At 51.7% G+C, this 18,722-nt stretch overlaps 1 protein-coding gene and 1 long non-coding RNA gene across 6 annotated transcripts; one reads left to right on the plus strand and one right to left on the minus strand.

The window, feature by feature from the left end:
• Positions 1-138: 138 nt before the first annotated feature.
• Positions 139-10,166, plus strand: LOC311591504 (uncharacterized protein). Of its 5 annotated transcripts, none has more exons than XM_084771175.1 (4): positions 139-257; positions 4,264-4,470; positions 5,618-5,744; positions 7,110-10,166. In XM_084771175.1, exons 2-4 carry the CDS (start codon positions 4,393-4,395, stop codon positions 9,440-9,442), a joined length of 2,538 nt encoding a protein of 845 aa, XP_084627301.1. In that variant the 5' UTR covers positions 139-257; positions 4,264-4,392; the 3' UTR covers positions 9,443-10,166. The 5 variants fall into 5 exon arrangements, with proteins under 5 accessions (XP_084627301.1, XP_084627300.1, XP_084627303.1 ...); XM_084771174.1 differs by lacking the exon at positions 139-257 and adding an exon at positions 1,032-1,187; XM_084771177.1 differs by lacking the exon at positions 139-257 and adding an exon at positions 1,032-1,187 and having other exon boundaries at positions 4,264-4,465.
• Positions 10,167-11,692: 1,526 nt separating this feature from the next.
• Positions 11,693-15,894, minus strand: LOC311591555. The gene is made up of 3 exons (XR_014777132.1): positions 15,792-15,894; positions 13,202-13,545; positions 11,693-12,369 (listed from the first exon to the last, which is right to left on the minus strand). It is a non-coding gene; the product is annotated as an uncharacterized lncRNA (long non-coding RNA).
• Between the last annotated feature and the right edge of the window lie 2,828 nt (positions 15,895-18,722).

Raw genomic sequence — 18,722 nt, forward strand, 5'->3', positions numbered from 1 at the left:
TCCTGGGCACAAGCCCCGCGCTCCATGGTAGGGAATCACCGTCCTCAGAGTAGGTTCGCGCCGGAAGTTGTGTGGGGTGAGGTCGCAAGTGTTTCTGGGAAATGTAGTCTAGAAACGGAAACTGCGTGGCACTGGTCTCCTGGGACAAAGTTGCTTAAATGACTTCAGGAGGACCACACCCTGTGTCTGGACGTTTCTGGGCGTTGGGACGCACTGCAGGAATTGTTCAGGGTGCCCGGTTTTTGCCTTCCTTTTTGGTGAGCCACAGTATAGGATTCATCCGATCAATTTAAGTGGCATTTAAAAAAATGAATATTACTTATTAAACATTAACAGATTTAGGAAGAATTGTGAACGAGTGGTTGCTCCCGAGTAGGTATAGGGTTCTGTTAAAGCGTAGTGGGGAGGGGAAAAAACTCAAGTATTTACTTATTTATTTATGTATGTATTAAGTCTGGGCGTCACTCTAGGCTAACGGGCAACGGGTTCTATAACGCGAGTGGCTTTGCAGTGAAATCACAGAGATCAGTCTGTCCCCCGTCTCGCAAATGCTTGGACTAAAAGGCGAGCTTCGCCACACCCGGAGGTGAAAACATTGTTAAACTTCATCAGGGTGGTGCGTGCTCAACTCTATGAGCACAATAAGAACAACTAAACTGTATACAAATAAAAGCTCAGACGTGGAATCGAACCCTGGAACTTGTGCCTGCGCTGTAAGCCTTTTTTATATCTTTTCTGTTTTGTTTTCCGAGTCAGGGTCTCTCTGTGTAGCCTTGGCTGCCCTGGACTCGCTTTGTAGACCAGGCTGGCCCCGAACTCACAGCGATCCCCCTGCCTCTGCCTCCCCGAGGGCTGGGATGAAAGGCGCGCGCGCCGCCGCCGCCGCACGTGGCAGTTATTTACCTCGTCCTGTGAAACCTGCCCTGATTACCTACCCCCCCCTCCACTGTACGGAATGGATGAACTTTAGAGACGTTCTTCCGGTTCCTGGCGGCGGACTTCCTCTGGCTTGCCAGGTGACGCTGAGCATGCGCAGTAGGTGAGGCCGAGAGGGCCGGAAGTGGCTGTGGTCCTGGAAGGTTTCTTTTTTTTTCTTTTATTTTTTTTCTTTTTTTTCTTCCTCCTCTTCCCCCAGCGCCCCGTGTCCGTTGAGTCTTTATAGCGAGAAGTCTTCGGGGATGCTTCCGGTTGGTTTCCACTGAAGTTCTGTGTCGGGAGGTGGCGGCGGGGTGCTGGGCAGCGGCGGGGACCCCTTCTCCCCTCCCTAAGGGGACTCTGAGTTTGGGGGACCCTTGGGCGGGTGATGGGCGACTGTGGCTGAGTCTCCGCTCTCCGTGGGCCGCTGGGGTCTGTGGCTAGCTTGGCATTTAGCTCTTTAATTTTTAGCTTTCGTTACTGTAAATATTTACAGCCTTTGTGTGTGTGTGGTTTTTTTAAATTATTGTTCAAATCAAATTTTTATTTATTTATTTATTTATTTATTTATTTATTGCTATCTTTGATCCAGGAGTCATATTGAAATGTGTTTTCTGTTTCAGATCACGTCTCTGGGTAGTGGTCAAGTCGAAAATGCTTTTTGGTTTATACCATAATCACTTTTCATAAATGTCACTTCTAATTGCATAAAAAACAGTGCATTCTCTAATTTATTATATTGTGATATATGAAGCATATATTTAAATATATATATCATATGACCTTGAGGTTTTTGTTTGTTTGGTTGGTAGCTTGGTTAGTTTTTCCAGACAGGGTTTCTCTGTGTAACAACCCTGGCCGTCCTGGACTCGCTCTGTAGACCAGGCTGGCCTCGAGCTCACAGCGATCCTCCTGCCTCTGCCTCCCAGTGCTGGGATGAAAGGCGTGCGCCACCACCGCCCAGGAGACTGTACAGGTTCTTTTGTCGCTTGGTTGTAGGGGCAGGTGATTAGTTCATGCCTCCCTCTGTCCATTTTTGGTTCATATGTTTAAAGCTAAATTGTTGTCAACACTTTATGTGTATTTTTACGTAATATATTCTGTAAATACTCTATATATGTATAAAAGTTATTTTGATCTTACACACCCTTCCTACCTTGCTCCAGTTATTTTTTCATAATAGGTATGACTGAGTAGCTCAGACGATATTATAGCAATCCGAGCATCCGTCATCAATTTCTAAAACAGCTCATTTTCACAAAAAACCTTTCCTTGTACATTTTCTATTTTTTGTCCAGTTTCTCCCCCCACCCCCCTTGGCTTTTTTTTTTTCTTTTTTTGAAATTGCTAGATTTTTTTTTTAAACATTAGAAAAAAACCTATTGGTCTCATGATGAAAAAAATTACATATCTTTATTTCAATTTGTGGCAGTTTTTTCTTTTTCTTTTTTTCTCTTGCTCTTTTCTTTTCCTTTTTTGTACTTGGTATCAGACACAGGACCTCAAGCATGCCAGGCAAATATTCTAACTCTGAGCAATAGCCTCCTAGCGCCTCCCCCTCCCTCCCTCATGCACGCACAGTACATACACATGTGTTAAAGCTATCTGTGTGTGGGGGCCAGCACAGGCCACAGCACGAGTGTGGAAGTCAGAGAACAGCCCATGGGTCCCTGAGATGAAACTTGGGTCATCAGGCTTGGGGGCAAGCGCAGTCAGCTCCCGAGGGGTCTTGCTGCCCCCGTTACATTATGACATGTCCTGCCGTGTAATATGGTCTGCTCAGAAGCGTGTGTTCTGTCTTTTACAGCTTCTAGGCTCCCTCTGACGTGTGCTGTTCACAGCTTGTTTTTTCCTCTGGGCATAACTAGATGCCATTTTGGACTTTGCTCCAAGTTACAACAAATAGAATGGAACTCCAAGTGGCAGGCCTGTGGTGACGTCGAGGATTAGTGGCAGGCCTGTGGTGACATCATTGATTAGTGGCAGGCCTGTGGTGACATCGTGGATTAGTGGCAGGCCTGTGGTGACGTCGTGGATTAGTGGCAGGCCTGTGGTGACGTCGTGGTGGACTCAGGAGATGCTACAGTACATAAGAATTGGAAGATCAGCAGGGCAGTGGTGGCGCACGCCTTTAATCCCAGCACTCAGGAAGCAGAGGCAGGAGGATCGCTGTGAGTTCGAGGCCAGCCTGGTCTACAAAGTGAGTCCAGGACAGCCAAGGCTACACAGAGAGACCTAACCGTAACCCTGACCCTGTCTCAGAAAAATAAAAAATAAAAAGAATTGGAAGATTAATTAAAGGCAGGGTTTCATGCTGTAGCATCCTTGAGGGTGGCCTTCATGAAGAGGTGAGGCTTTTAATACACTGTGGCTGTTTTGGGGGGCCGTCCATGCCCCTGTCAGAAACCCCTCACCCGTGCTCTGTAAGCAAGCCCCATAGGCTCATTGATCTCACCAGTTTGGACTTAGGTGAAAATTCTGGTTTTTCTGCCATGGGTCTAATAGGGGGTGATTAGAGTTTAGCTTGTGTCTCCCCAGTGCAGTAGCATCATGCCTGGTCCCCCATGCAACGTTACACAAATACAGACTCCAAGAATATATTTAAATATTTTGGGGGTGTCTACAGTTCGCACGTTAGAATTTTCAGTCCTGCCTGAGTTTGTCTACTAAACAATGTGAGATGTCGATCTATCTTTTATTTTTTTCCTCACGTGGTAGCCAGTTATAGCCACACCAATTACAAAGTGAGTGTCTTGGGTATGCTCTGACACATTTGGTACACTGTATTGCACTCTGTGTGTGTGTATGTGTTTGTGTGTGTGTTTGTGTATGTGTGTATGTGTGTTTCTGTGTGTTTGTATGTGTGTGTGTTTTTGTGTATGTGTGTGTCTGTGTGTTTGTGTGTGTGTATGTGTGTGTGTTTGTGTGTGTGTATATGTATGTGTGTGTGTGTGTGTGTGTGTGTGTGTGTGGACATGAGCACATGCCGTGCTGTGCATGAGGAGAGAGGAGGACAGCTTTCATGGGCTAATGTTCTCCTTTCGCCACGTTGGGCTTGGGCATGGAGCGCGGGTTGGCAGTAGCTGCCTTTACCCTCTGAGATGTCTCCCAGCACTGTTCTGTGAGTGTGGTTCCGGGTCCCAGTTAGAAGCATAAGTTCCTGGGTCCGTAGACCTGCTGGCGCAGATGTAGCGGGAGCGAGGCTGAGTTCCTAGTGTGTGTTTGCAGGATGAACAGGATGCACGCTCGCTCAGCCGCGAACCGCTGCTCTGTGGTTCTAGCACCTTCAGGTACCCTGGTGTGTGTTGCGATGGTGAGTGTCTTGTGACTAAGACTCGATCTTTCCAGGTCTCTTGCTGCCTCTGGGGGGGCTCCTTCCAAGATCTCCCACCGCACCCCAGATCGCCCCTTTCCCCCGGCTCTGACTGAAGTCATAGACGGCTTCTGGTTGCCGAGAGAACAGGCTCGAGACCCAGGATGACCATGCCAACTCCCTGGACTTCAACCCAGGAGGTTACACCGTTGGCCCCAGAGGATCCTGGGAGCTCCTGTGAGGTCAGGGAAAGGGATCCGGGTGTGGGGGGTGGGGGATGGGGGAAAGTCGGGGGATGGGGAAAGTCGGGAGATGGGGGAAAGTCGGGGGATGGGGGCGCTGGAGTTCCTTCAAGAAGCAGATGCGTTTGATTGTCACTGGAGTCTAGGAGGAAAAGCAGACAGGCCACGGAATCAACTGGACTGTAGAATCTATTCCCCGTTGACCCGATCTTGCTCTTTTTTATAACAAACCAAGAAACACCAGGGCAAATGACTCCGTGAATACAAGCACTGGCTGCTCTTCCAGAGGTTCCATGTTGATTTCTAGCACCCACATGAAGCACAGGGGACAAGGCAGCGTCAGCTCCTGGAGAGAGCAAAGCTTTGTAGACCCCGGGTAACTTCCGCAGCTGTGCCCAGCGCCTGCGAGGCCTCCCGGGAACCCTAGCATTGCGGATGTAGACCTCTGTCCGAGTTTCCGAGTCCTGTTTCTGTGGTAATATCCCCTCACAAGGGCAGCACAGCCGAGAAAGGGTTGATTTGGCTCGCAGTGGAAGGTCCCAGTCTTCAAAGTGTCAGGATCTCGAAACAGCAGGGAGACACGGAAATGCTGGTGCCCAACACCCCCCGCCCCTTATGCAGCCCGTGACCTTTGACCTAGGGCACTGTGCAGACCACGGTGCGCGGTCCACATCCATTACCATAGGCCAGATAGTCTCCCGCCGGCCAGCCTGGCCTGGACCATCCCTCACTGATCCGCTCTTCCTGTGATGCAAAGCTGTGTCACGTTGACAAACTGAACCATCCCAGCGTCCCGGGTGGTGCTGGTCGCTGGGGTTTTCCCACCCTCCTGGTTCGGGGCCGACCGCAGCTAGGGCCGTAGAGGCTGCTGGGAAGGCACGGCCTTCTGCTCTCGCTCACATGGCGCTCCGGGGCTTCTGTGACTCCTCTCATGCCCTCCAGCGCTCTCCCTCGGTCCTTCCCGTCCAAATGTAGTCCCGTGTTTGCTATTTTTGGTCACTTGGCCATCTTGCTGACATCACTCTCCAGGGACTTTTCTAAATGACATAAAGACAGAAGCCCCCCCCCCCCCCCGCCTTTTTTGTTTCTAACTGTGGTTTTCCATCCCTCGGACTTGTTCACACTGACCAGGCGTTTGCTCTTACAGGGGTCAGTGTCCTCCATGGATGTGACTGTAGATTTCAACAGAGAGGAGTGGCAGCATCTAGACCCTGCTCAGAGAACTCTCTACCAGGCTGTGATGCAGGAGACCTTTAGCCACCTGCGCCCAGTCGGTGAGCAGAGTCCCCTTGGTGTCTGAAAATTATTATCAATTACCCTATTCTTACTTACTGCCTACCGCGAGGCATCCAAATAGGTCATGTTCTGATCTGGGTATTCTTTTGAGATTTGTTTGTTTCTTTCTTTCTTTTTTTAAAATTTATTTTATTTATTATGTATACAGTGCTCTGCCTGCGTGTACACCTGCAGGCCAGAAGAGGGCGCCAGATCTCACTATAGATGGTTGTGAGCCACCATGTGGTTGCTGGGAATTGAACTCAGGACCTCTGGAGGAGCAGCCAGTGCTCTTAACCTCTCAGCTGTCTCTCCAGCCCGAGATTTGTTTCTTTATTTTTTGTTTGTGCACACGCGTGCACACACACTCCATGAAGGTGCAGTACTTGTGGACACCAGAAGAGGGCATCAGATTGCCTGGGTCTGTATTGACAGGCACTTGTGAGCACCCAGTGTGGATGTGCTTGTAATTGCCTGGCGCCTCGCCAGCCCTGTAGCAGGGCTCCTCAGCTCCTGTGTGCACTCTGAACATTTATTCTGTTCATAGGGCTTGAGGTACAGGGCTTTACCATGTGGGCTCTGAAACGCCCTTGATCAGTATCCATGAACAGGGTATCGAATTCCCAAGACAGGGGTTTCCTGCTGGAGGAAGGGAAGGAAACCTAGGCACTGCAGGGTCAGAGCCCGCGTCAGCGCTGTGCAGGTGAGGGAGGGTGGCCTCTGTCATGACAGGTGAGGGAGGGTGGCCTCTGTCATGACAGGCGAGGGGTCCTGAGCAAAGCAAGAGAGAAAGTCTCAGTGTCTTGAGGAGCTCGGCACCTTAGAAACGCCATTGCGACGACTTCTGGGGACAGGTTCCACATGTTTTGTGTTGCTTGGGGACATTTGACTTTTCAAGTAACTGAGTGCCTTCCACCTGGGTCACAGCCTTCTCCCTCCCCGCCCTCGGCCACCGGTGTATATGATGGAGAACCATACATGTTGTAAGTTTAAAATAAATCAGAGCTGTGTAGTCACAGGAGGGGCAGGGCTCGCCGTGTGCCTCGCTCCCTGCTCTGTTCGCGTCCGCCTGTATGTAGTGTCTCTTCCTGGCTGTTCCTGTAGCTCTGTACTGTGTGCCCGGGTGTCGTCCATCCCAACCTCATCAGGCCACCGCCCTGACCTCCTCCCCGTGTCCTTCCTGGGGGAGCCGTTTGTACCGTGCCGCCCGCCCAGCTCCTGCGAGCTGTACTGCGGACTAAAACCACTTGTTCCTCCTTCAGAAAGGAACTTGGCTTTACAGCAGGGAGGTCTGGGAAAAGCATCCTTGCACACTGAGCAAGAGGGTGGTTTTACAAATGATACTTTCTCATATTTCATTCTAGAAGAATTGCAGCCGACTGGCGACGGGAACAAGGCCTGTCAGCAAGCAGAAACTCGGTCAGCGAGCGATGTGGTGTTCATCAAGAGCACCGTGGACACAAAGAGCCATTATGGATATAAGGGCATTAAAAAAATAATTCGTGTGAACACATACAGTGTTCTTTCTCCCAGGAGACTCCGTCCGTGTGGCTCACTTGGGAATAGTCTGAAACATAATTTGGATTTGCAGAGTCGTGATGAAAAGAATGTGCCGAAGAGAATGAAAAAGATTGCTGTCTACGGTAAGATTGCATCCTATGCCGCCGCTGAGCATATCCTAACAGGAGAGAGACTATGGGACCGTAATCCATGTGGAAAAGCCCTCAGTTATGAACAAGTACCTTGTCAGTATCAGAAAATCCACCTTGGGCAGAAACCATATGAGCGTGCTGAATTAGGAAGGATTTTCACCCACAAGGCACAGCTCAGAGTACATGTGCGCTCTCACACAGGAGAACAGCTCTACGTGTGTGTTGAATGCGGGAGGGCATTTTCCCAGGAGCCGGAATTCCTCACACATCACAGAGCCCACAGTCGAGAGAAGCCCTATAAATGTAGCGACTGTGGCAAGTCCTTTCTGCAGGTGTCTTCCCTGTTCAGGCACCAGCGGATCCACACCGGGGAGAAGCTCTATGAGTGCAGCGAGTGTGGCAAAGGCTTCTCCTACAACTCAGACCTCAGCATCCATCGGAAGATCCACACGGGGGAGCGGCAGCACGCGTGTCGTGACTGTGGCAAGGCCTTCACGCAGAAGTCCACACTCAGGATGCACCAGAAAATCCACACGGGGGAGCGGGCCTACGTGTGCATCGACTGCGGCCAGGCTTTTATCCAGAAGACGCACCTGGTGGCGCACCGCAGAATCCACACCGGGGAGAAGCCGTTCGCGTGCGGCGCCTGTGGGAAAGCCTTCAGTTCCAAGTCCCAGCTGCAGGCCCACGAGCGCGCGCACGCGAGAGCGCGGGCCCACGCACCCCCCGATGGCGGCCACGGCTGCGGTTCCAGCCTCACTGCGCAGAAGTCAGCTAAAATCAGAGAGAAGTCCTCCGTCTGCACCGAGTGCGGGAAGGCCTTTGCCTACCGCTCAGAGCTAGTCATCCACCAGAGAACCCACACCGGGGAGAAGCCCTACCAGTGCGGTCGCTGCGGCAAAGCCTTCAGCCAGAAGTCAGCCCTCACCGTGCACCAAAGAATCCACACGGGAGAAAAGTCCTACGTGTGCGTGAGCTGCGGGCTGGCGTTCATCCAGAAGGCACACTTGGTTGCACACCAGGTAATTCACACTGGAGAAAAGCCTTATAAGTGCGCTCACTGTGGAAAGCTCTTCACGTCCAAGTCACAGCTCCACGTACACAGGCGAGTCCACACAGGCGAGAAGCCTTACGCGTGCAGCGAGTGTGGGAAGGCGTTCGCCAGCAGGTCTAACCTCGGCACGCATCAGAAAACTCACACCGGAGAGAAGTCCTACGTGTGTTCAAAGTGTGGAAAGGCCTTCACTCAGAGGTCGGACCTGGTCACACACCAGAGGATTCACACCGGAGAGCGCCCGTTCGCGTGCAGCACCTGTGGGAAAGCCTTTACCCAGAAATCCCACCTCAACATACATCAGAAAATCCATACGGGAGAGAGACCGCACAAGTGCCACGACTGCGGGAAAGCCTTCAACCAGAAGTCCATCCTCGCCGTGCACCAGAAAATCCACACAGGCGAGAAGCCCTACGTGTGCCCCGAGTGTGGGAGAGCCTTCATCCGGAAGTCCAACTTCATCACCCACCAAAGAATCCACACTGGGGAGAAGCCGTACGCGTGCGGGCACTGCGGGAAGGCCTTCACCTCCAAGTCGCAGCTCCTGGTGCACCAGCCGGTCCACACCGGCGAGAAGCCCTACGCGTGTGCTGAGTGTGGGAAGGCGTTCAGCGGCAGGTCCAACCTCAGTAAGCACCGGAAGACCCACGGCGGCGAGAAGCCCTACGTCTGTCCCGAGTGCGGGAAGCCCTTCAGGCAGAAGTCGGAGCTGCTAACGCATCACAGGGTCCACACCGGGGAGAAGCCGTTCGCGTGCGGGCACTGCGGGAAGGCCTTCAGCAAGAAGTCCCAGCTCCAGGTGCACCAGCGAGTCCACACCGGGGAGAAGCCGTACGCGTGTGCGGAGTGCGGGAAGGCCTTCACCGACCGCTCCAATCTGAATAAACACCAAACAACTCACACCGGGGAGAAGCCTCACAAGTGCGTCGTCTGTGGGAAAGGCTTCGTGCAGAAGTCAGTGCTCTGTGTGCATCAGGGTGTTCATGCTTGAGCACTGTGAGGGAAAACAACCTTACTGATGCCATGTCTTATTGTAACCGCCGTCTCTTCCAAACAATGACCTGTATATTATTGTAAATGAAAGTGCCAAGTGAGAGAGTCACGCATCACAGCTCAGGAAAGGACCTCAGAGAAGGCGCTGACGGGGACTACGGGCCGCAGAGAAGCAGCAGCATCTGGCACAATGGAGGCTTTCTCGTGAAAAAACTACAGTGGAATAGTGACCAAGTTCTTCACAAGGAGGATCGTTAGCTCTTTGTTGCAGGATTCGCTGTGTGCGCTGTGTAGTCAAACGCTGGGTTCTGTACTCAGAAGTCTGGTTGCGTTTGGACTTTGGCGTTGTGATTTCTATGAAGCATCTCCAATCTCAGTGTTGTGTGGGAAGTGCCCTCCGTCACCCGTGACTGGTTCATAAAGAGCAGAACAGGCAGTAGCTGGGCAGGAAAGTGAAGGTGGGACTTCCGACACCAGGGAGAAGGTTTCAGGTGGGGGACCAGGGAGGAAGGGAGGAGGGGAGAGAGGAGGCCCCATGAGGACACAGACCGTCACCGTCAGCTTAGAATAGTTCTGTACCTGCCCACCTGCGCAGCCTGAAGCTTTTAGTAAAATTACTAAGTCTCCATGTTACCACCTGGTGTGGATGGAATCCTGTTGGTGGCGTGCGTCCACTGCCAGCTGACTGATGGTGATGGAATATACAGCACACGACAGTGGCCGTCTTCAACCCAACACACCTGTGGCTGCTGCGTGTCACAGATGATCAACACGTTACCTCAAGAGTCGTTTCTTTCGCGTTTCCTTTGCCCTCAGGAAGGCCTGAAGTAAAACATTTCAGAGCCTCTGGGTCAAATTAAGGCTTCTGTCCCATAGCTCTACACTCGCTTGCCTTCCTTAATGATTTCCTAAGTCATAAGGACATCTCTCAGGGTGGCGTTAGGGAGATGCCCGTGTGTGCACAGGCAGCGAGGGCAGCCATGCTGTCAGCAGCCGGCACGCGGGACCCTCAGCTGCCTCAGCTGGGGCGGCGCCTCACAGAACAGCTCTTCTGAAATCACTCTGCTGTACACTCATCGCTTGAGTAACAAGATGCTGAACTGGGCTGAGTCCCCGGCTTGTGGCGGGGAGAAGCACCAGTGAGCCTGGCAGCGGCTCTCGACCCTCCTCACGCCCTTTCCTACAGTCCCTCACGTGGTGACCCCACGCTGCTGCTTCATAACCGCCTCTTTGCTACCGTTATTCGTTGTAACGGAAGTAGTTTGGCAGCTAGAGGGCTGTCGGAGGGTGTGACCACAGCTTGAGACTCCGCGGCTCACTGTGTCCCTTGTCCACCTTCATGTCCAATGTGACCGTCCCTCCCGTGGTGCTGAACACATCAGTTGGTTTTCAGCTCTCTTTGTGGTGTCTCTGCAAAGAACGCCTCACAGGTGTCACATGGTCGCTCCCAGCCTGCTATGCTTAAATTCCTAGCCACTGAGCTGGGCGGTGGCGGGGCACAGCTGTAATCCCAGCACTCGGGAGGCAGAGGCAGGCCGGTCACTGTGAGTTCGAGGCCAGCCTGGTCTACAGAGTGAGTTCCAGGACAGCCAAGGCTACAGAGAGAGACCCTGTCTAGAAAAAAACAAACCCTACCCCCTCCCTTGCTCTGTCTTCCATAGCTCTCCTGCCTTGTGTATTTCACGTTTTTGTCTGTTGCTCTGTCTAGAAAGTTTTCCCCATTTCCCATTATGAGTCAACTCTCATGCCTGGCGATGTGCATTGTGGGGTATTGGCCCTACCTTGTCATGTCACATACCTCTGATCTTTTCTGTTTTACTGTGAAGAGAATGTAACCTTGCCTTGGGCAGGGCCCAAGGTGAAAGCAGTCTTGGATGGCTTGACCCCCCTGAGACTTTGTCTCTACGAACTGAGAAAGATCTTAGACTCAGGGAGAGGAACTGTCAGCCCAAGACAAAACACAGGCTGCGCATGGGGGAGCTGATTAGGGGGCGGAGGAAGCTGGGAGGCGGGGCTGAGAAGCAGAGCTTCCTGCCCACGGCGTGGGGGAGGGGGGATTTGGTGGCCGGCAGCGAGCTCCGCACATTCCTCCAGGTTTGGTCCAGGGACTTGCGGCCTCTTCTGTCAGATGGAGGATCTGCTAGACCCCCAAGAGTCACGCCAGAGGGTTCGCCCCTCGGAACTGACACCAGAAGGTGCCATTCTTGTTCTCCTTAATCTCCTCTCCCTCCTCCTCAGTGTAGTCAGGTTGCAAGGGGGGCACATGCCTTTAATAAATTCATAACAAAGTAGAATTGTTAAGGAGTCTGAGCCGACAAGCTATGTTCCAGGCATTGTTCTAAGTGCGTGTACATGTTGAAACATGGTATTTGAAGAACTGTATGGCAAAAAAAGTTCTTATAAACGACTAATCTGAGGCAAGGTTATTCATACAAATATCACAAAGAAAACCAATTGATAGGACCATGACAATGCTGACAGAGCCATTTCCTATACTAAAGAGCTTTCTGTATCACAACAGAATCACTGTATGTTTTAATTTGCTAAAATGTAACATGGTTGTAAACAAAAGGTTTTGCTATGTGGATTCTTTCAGCATTTCTGTTCTCCCATATAAATTCCCAAATGTTGAACTTCATGAGTCCCATATTCACATCTGTGAGAATTCTTTACTTATAATGTATGACCGGGGACAGCTATGTTAATTGCAAAGAATAAATTAATTCACACGAAAATCTGCGAATGATGACTAAAGCCTATTCCACGTTCCTTGCAGTCAAAAGACTTGTCACTGAGCTGGGTTCCCCGGTGCTGCAGCAGCTGCGACCCGCGAGGAAAGGCCTCCGCACAGTCTTCACACTGCTGTGGCTTCTCACCAGAGTGAACTCGCTGGTGCCGAGAGAGGTGTGAGCTCTGAGCGAAGGCCTTCCTGCACTCCTTACACACGCACGGCTTCTCGCCCGTGTGGACTCTCTGATGCAGAGTGAGTTGGGAGCCGTGACCAAAGGCCCTTCCCGCACTCCGTGCACGCGTACGGCTTCTCTCCAGTGTGGGTCCGCTGGTGGGTGCGCTGGGAGGCCGGGTGAAGGCCTCGCCACACTCCCCGCACTGGGACGGCTTCTCGCCGGTGTGGGTCCGCTGGTGGTGTACAAGCCGCGGGCAAAGGCCTTCCGCACTGCCCGCACGCATAGGGCTTCTCCCCGGTGTGAAGTCTCCGGTGTTGAGACAGGTGTGAGCTCTGAGCGAAAGCCGTTCTGCACTCCTTACACACGTACGGCTTCTCGCCCGTGTGGACTCTCTCGTGCTGGGTCAGTTCTGAGCCGCGGCTAAAGCTCTTCCCGCACTCTTTACACACGTAGAGCTTCTCGCCGGTGTGAACCCGCTGGTGCCGGGTGAGGAGGGACCCGCGGGTGAGGGCCCTGCCACACTCGTCACAGCGGTACGGCCGCTCGCTCGCCGGTGCGAATGCGCTGGTGCTACGGGAGCTGCGAGCGCTGAGCGAAGCCCCTCCCGCACTGCGGGCACGCGCACAGGTCCTGCCCGGTGTGCAGCCTGCGGTGCAGCGTGAGCTGGGCGCTCTGGGCGAAGCCCCTCCCGCACTCCCTGCACGCGCGGGGCCTCTCGCCCGTGTGCGCCCTGTGGTGCCGGCTGAGCTGCGAGCTGCGGAGGAAGGCCTTCCCGCACGCCTCACACTCGTACGGCTTCTCCCGCTGTGAACCCTGTGGTGCAAAACGAGCTGCGAGCTCTGGGCAAAAGCCTTCCCGCACTCCGTGCACGCGTGGGGCCGCTCCCCGGTGTGCACGCTCCGGGCTGGGGCAGGTGGGACGCCCGTCACCGCGCACAGCTGTGCGGCTTCTCGGGAGAACAGCGCCTCGGGGCCGAGCTCCGTGGGGGTGCGCGCTGCGGACCGACATCCCGTCCCACGCTACCATCTCACGCCCGCAGGATCCTGCTGACCCCCTTGTGTCCCTCCGCTAACCTGTCCCTGACTTCCCGAATCAGCCGTGGGTGCACACCTTCGGTCCGCTCACTCGCTCCCACTGAGGCAACTCTGATCCCGTAGCGTGCTATTTTGAAGATAATTACTCAGACAAGGCAAGCCTGAAAGACAACAGCAAATCATTTCAGAGAAATAGAGCATACCAGGAAAAACCCCAAGAAGTTAACATATATATATATAAGAAATAGGTACATATTAGCATTTTCCCAATACTGCTTACTATGTCCCACCATATCAATACTTACCTTTCACAGCAAGATTTACCATATGGTTTTATGAAAATAATACGTTTCCCATTCTGTTACTCTATACTCCTCCACAGTCAAAAACCAACTAAAGATTTTGAAACTGCTATCCAAAATTTAAAAAAAAAAATAGCTTAGTCATCAGACACGTTGATTCTTGCAGGAATATATATATATGTGTGTGTGTGTGTGTGTGTGTGTGTGTGTATTCACAACTTACTTACATGATTTCTCTAATTAGAACATAAAATGGCTGCCTGAGCTCAGAGAATAAAGACAACTAGCCTGGGACTGAAAAAGGGCGAGATTAAGAGAATTTTCAAAATTAGTGCTTCTTGGTGATGTTCTCCAGAGAAATGGACACCAACCCTTGGGTGTGAATGAGCCACTTTCTGAGCATGCGATCTGCTGCGGATCTCTTCCAAGTGATTTCTACCTCTGATTTTTTTCCCCCAAGACAGGGTCTCTCTGTGTAGCCCTGGCTGTCCTGGACTCACTTTGTATCCCAGGCTGGCCTCGAACTCACAGCGATCCACCTGCCTCTGCCTCCCGAGTGCTGGGATTAAAGGCGTGTGCCACCACGCCCAGCCTGTTTGTTTTGTTTTGTTTTGTTTTGTTTTTAAATCAATGGTTGTCAAACCTTGGTGGAAACAATAACATGTTAAATAGCTGTCAAAATTAAAAGATGTCCAAATGTAAAGCAGACTAACTGAATCTGAGCCTAATAAACCCGAGGAAGGGGCCAGGCCAGATGGCTCATCAGCTAACGGGACTCGCAAGCCAACATGATTTGGATCCTCAGAAGCCAACTAGGAGCAGGCAATAACGGAGCCCTGAGAGCTGTCCTCTGATGTCCACAAGCACTCCATGGTACACACACACACACACACACACACACACACACACACACACACACCTAAATATCTTAAAAAAGGGAATTGTAACATCTTTCATTCAGTAACTAAAAGCATCAGTTGACAAAAATAAAATAAAATAAATAATAAAAAGCCAACCAACCAACCAAAACAAAACAAAAAACCCCTAGAGTAGTGATATAAAGGATTTATATAACATTATGTCAAATATTTGACATATCTGATACACGCCCAATACCTACACAGAAAACCTACACCTAATTGTCAGCAGCTGGATGGACCTGAAGGGGGCAGAGCCACCAGGTTTAAGGCAGTAAAGCCAACAAGGAAGCCACAGCTAAACTTTTAACCATCTAACGATTTAGTATTAGCAAAGGGCAAATTCAGATAAAAGTGCCAACCCCCCACTGTGGACAGCTCCCCCACTGGGGACAACCTCCCACTGTGGACAGCTCCCCATTGGGGATACCCCACCCACTGTGGACAACTTCCCACTGGGGACAACCCCCCCACTGTGGACAGCTCCCCACTGTGGACGGCTCCCCACTGTGGACAGCTCCCCACTGTGGACAGCTCCCCACTGGGGACAACTCCCCACTGTGGACAATCTCCCACTGTGGAAGGCTCCCCACTGTGGACAGCTCCCCACTGTGGACAGCTCCCCACTGTGGACAGCTCCCCACTGTGGACAGCTCCCCACTGGGCACAACTCCCCACTATGGACAATCTCCTACTGTGGACAGCTCCCCACTGTGGACAGCTCCCCACTGTGGACAGCTCCCCACTGGGGACAACTCCCCACTATGGACAATCTCCTACTGTGGACAGCTCCCCACTGTGGACGGCTCCCCACTGTGGACAGCTCCCCACTGGGGACAACTCCCCACTATGGACAATCTCCTACTGTGGACAGCTCCCCACTGTGGACGGCTCCCCACTGTGGACAGCTCCCCACTGTGGACAGCTTCCCACTGTGGACAATCTCCCACTGTGGACGGCTCCCCACTGTGGACAGCTCCCCACTGGGGACATCCTCCCTGAACAGCACTGGGAGACTAACTGAGCTTTGATGGAGAAACCATGTCACTTCAGAGGGCACAGTGAAGGAAAGTTTCCTGCTGTTTCCTGCACTGAGCACAGAGGACAGGAGGATGCAGGGCCAGCCAGGGGCACAAACGCACTGAACTCCCCTTTACAGTAGGGATGGGATGGCTGCAAGGCTTTTACCCTTTGGTGGAGACATCTGGGCACAGCGTGCAGTAAGAGCCCTCCTGGGCCAGGCGTGGTGGCACACGCCTTTAATCCCAGCACCTAAAAAAAAAAGGCGCCCTCCTGAGAGAGGAGCCTGGGCTGGGGATGCCGATGTGCCTGAGGCATGGCTGGTGGGGTGAAGACTGCAAAGCATTCCATGTGTCCTAAACCTGCTGTGCTGAGGGCCGCTTTCCCTAAGTGGCTTACCAGAATCACCTTTGAATAAAAAAGAGACAAATAAACGAATACAATCAGCAAAGGTCTGGAAGATTTAAGCAACACGACCACTGTACCTGACCACTCGCCATTTGTTTCACCTCACACCCAGCAGCACAGTCTTTTCGATCGCACAGGGAACAAATTGTAGCTCAGGAAACAAGTCTTAGTAGATTTAAAAGAATTCAAGTCACCAAGGAATTAAGAAACATCCATCTATTAAAATACTTGAAAATGAAAACAAAACAAACAAACAAAAAACCCACCCACATCTCAGGAATTAAAAGCAAAAGGCAAAAATAAATAAATAAATAAAAATAAAAATAAATAAATAAAAGCAAAAGGCAAGTAAATAAGGGTTATAAAGTGAAGGCAGAAAAAAAATGAAATTATTGGTGTTTACTAGCTTTTGAGCTAGGCATATAATGGTTTGTTACACCTTTTCTCACTTTAAAATTCCAATCAAGCTGGGCGTGGTGGCGCACGCCTTTAATCCCAGCACTCAGGAGGCAGAGGCAGGCGGATTGATGTGAGTTCAAGGCCAGCCTGGTCTACAAAGTTAAGTCCAGGACTAATTCCAAAGATTATGTCCTGACACAATAAAAACAGTCGAGGAGACAAATATCGACTTAGGCCAAACTTCCCTTCAGAGTGTACAACGGCCATTTTCTTTTTCCCTCTTCTGTGCCCTGAGAATAAAGAAAGTGAAACGAGATGCTATGTCGTCCTTGCCATACAGTCTAAGTTACAAACACGCTCTTTCTCCAACCTACGATCCGTCTAACAACCCGAGGCAGGAGACTGGCATTGGAAACGGAGAAAGCCAAGCTGCCTTAGACTTCAATTTATTTCTCAACTTGAAGCTGCCAACTAGAGTCAGGGCCCTGCAGGCCACGCCGTACGTCCCGGCTCTGCGGCATTTCCTCTCCAATTATTTCCCACTCTTCGACGTGCTAGCGTCTCATCTAAATCAGATCCATAGCTTCTTCACGGGGCTCCGTCCCATCTGCCTTCCCTCCCGCCAGTTTCCGGGGCTGTAAGATTAGGGCGCACAGGAAACCAACAACAAATCTGTATTTCCCAGGTGAAATGTGGGGGACGGAACAGAGGAACTGAATCTATCCTGGCCACCGGCAAACAGACGAGCAGCCACTGTGGTGAAAACAGAGGTTAAATCCTTCAGTTCCGGGCAGGACGTGGGGAGAGACGCAAAGCCACAAGATATTCGTGATCCTTGGGCAGATTCGGCCCCCCCAAAATGAATTCCAAACAAGATTTTACCACCGTACCCGGCTAAACTAGGGTGAGGTCACAGGTACAAAATATGCTAATGGCCATATGAAGCCACAAGCAATTAAACTTCCACAGCCACAAAGGTGGAGCCACAGTTTACACTGTTACAGCTACAATGTTTGAGCGCTCTCTCTCCTCTCTCTCTCTCTCTCTCTCTCTCTCTCTCTCTCTCTCTCTCTCTCTCTCTCTCGTTTTTCGAGACAGGGTCTCTCTGTGTAGCCTTGGCTGTCCTGGACTCGCTTTGTAGACCAGGCTGGCCTCGAACTCACAGCGATCCTCCTGCCTCTGCCTCCCGAGTGCTGGGGTTAAAGGCATGCGCCACTACCGCCCGGCTGAGCACTTTTCTCTTAAACAAGATCCAAGCATGTACAAGAAGCGAACATCTTGTCTAGGACAGGTACTGTCAGTGACACTGTGTTACAAGGGTGCACTGCTACTTTCCTTTCAGCTGTGAGAACTGAACATACATAACCCCACAGTCACTCACACACACACACACACACAACACACACACAGCCACACACACACACACGCAGCCGCACACACACACACACACACAGACAGCTACACACACACACATAGTCTCTCTCACACACAGCCACACACACAGCCACACACACACACAGTCTCTCTCTCTCTCTCACACACACACACACACACACACACAGTCTCTCTCTCTCTCTCTCACACACACACACACACAGGCTCTCTCTCACACACAGCCACACACACACACACACACACAGTGTCTCACACACATAGCCACACTTACACACACACACAGGCTCTCTCTCACACACAGCCACACACACACACACACACATACACACACAGGCTCTCTCACACACAGCCACACACACACACACAACACACACACAGCCACACACACACACGCAGCCGCACACACACACACGCACAGACAGCTACACACACACACAGTCTCTCTCACACACAGCCACACACACACACACAGCCACACACACACACAGTCTCTCTCTCTTTCACACACACACACACACACACACACACACACAGTCTCTCTCTCTCTCTCACACACACACACAGGCTCTCTCTCACACACAGCCACACACACACACACAGCCACACACACACACAGTCTCTCTCTCTTTCACACACACACACACACACACACACAGTCTCTCTCTCTCTCTCACACACACACACAGGCTCTCTCTCACACACAGCCACACACACACACACACACACACACAGTGTCTCACACACATAGCCACACTTACACACACACACAGGCTCTCTCTCACACACAGCCACACACACACACAGCCACACACATACACACACAGTGTCTCACACACACAGCAACACACACACAAACACACAGTCTCTCACACACACAGCCACACACACACACACACA

Source organism: Acomys minous, assembly GCF_964271855.1.
Source record: "Acomys minous genome assembly, chromosome: 20".
Taxonomy (NCBI): Eukaryota; Metazoa; Chordata; class Mammalia; order Rodentia; family Muridae; genus Acomys; species Acomys minous.

Coding starts and splice junctions, on each gene's coding strand:
- LOC311591504 (XM_084771175.1), top strand. CDS start 4,393: ATGACCATGCCAACTCCCTGGACTTCAACCCAGGAGGTTACACCGTTG. Junction 4,471..5,617: donor ATCCTGGGAGCTCCTGTGAG/GTCAGGGAAAGG, acceptor TTGCTCTTACAG/GGGTCAGTGTCCTCCATGGA. Junction 5,745..7,109: donor TAGCCACCTGCGCCCAGTCG/GTGAGCAGAGTC, acceptor ATTTCATTCTAG/AAGAATTGCAGCCGACTGGC.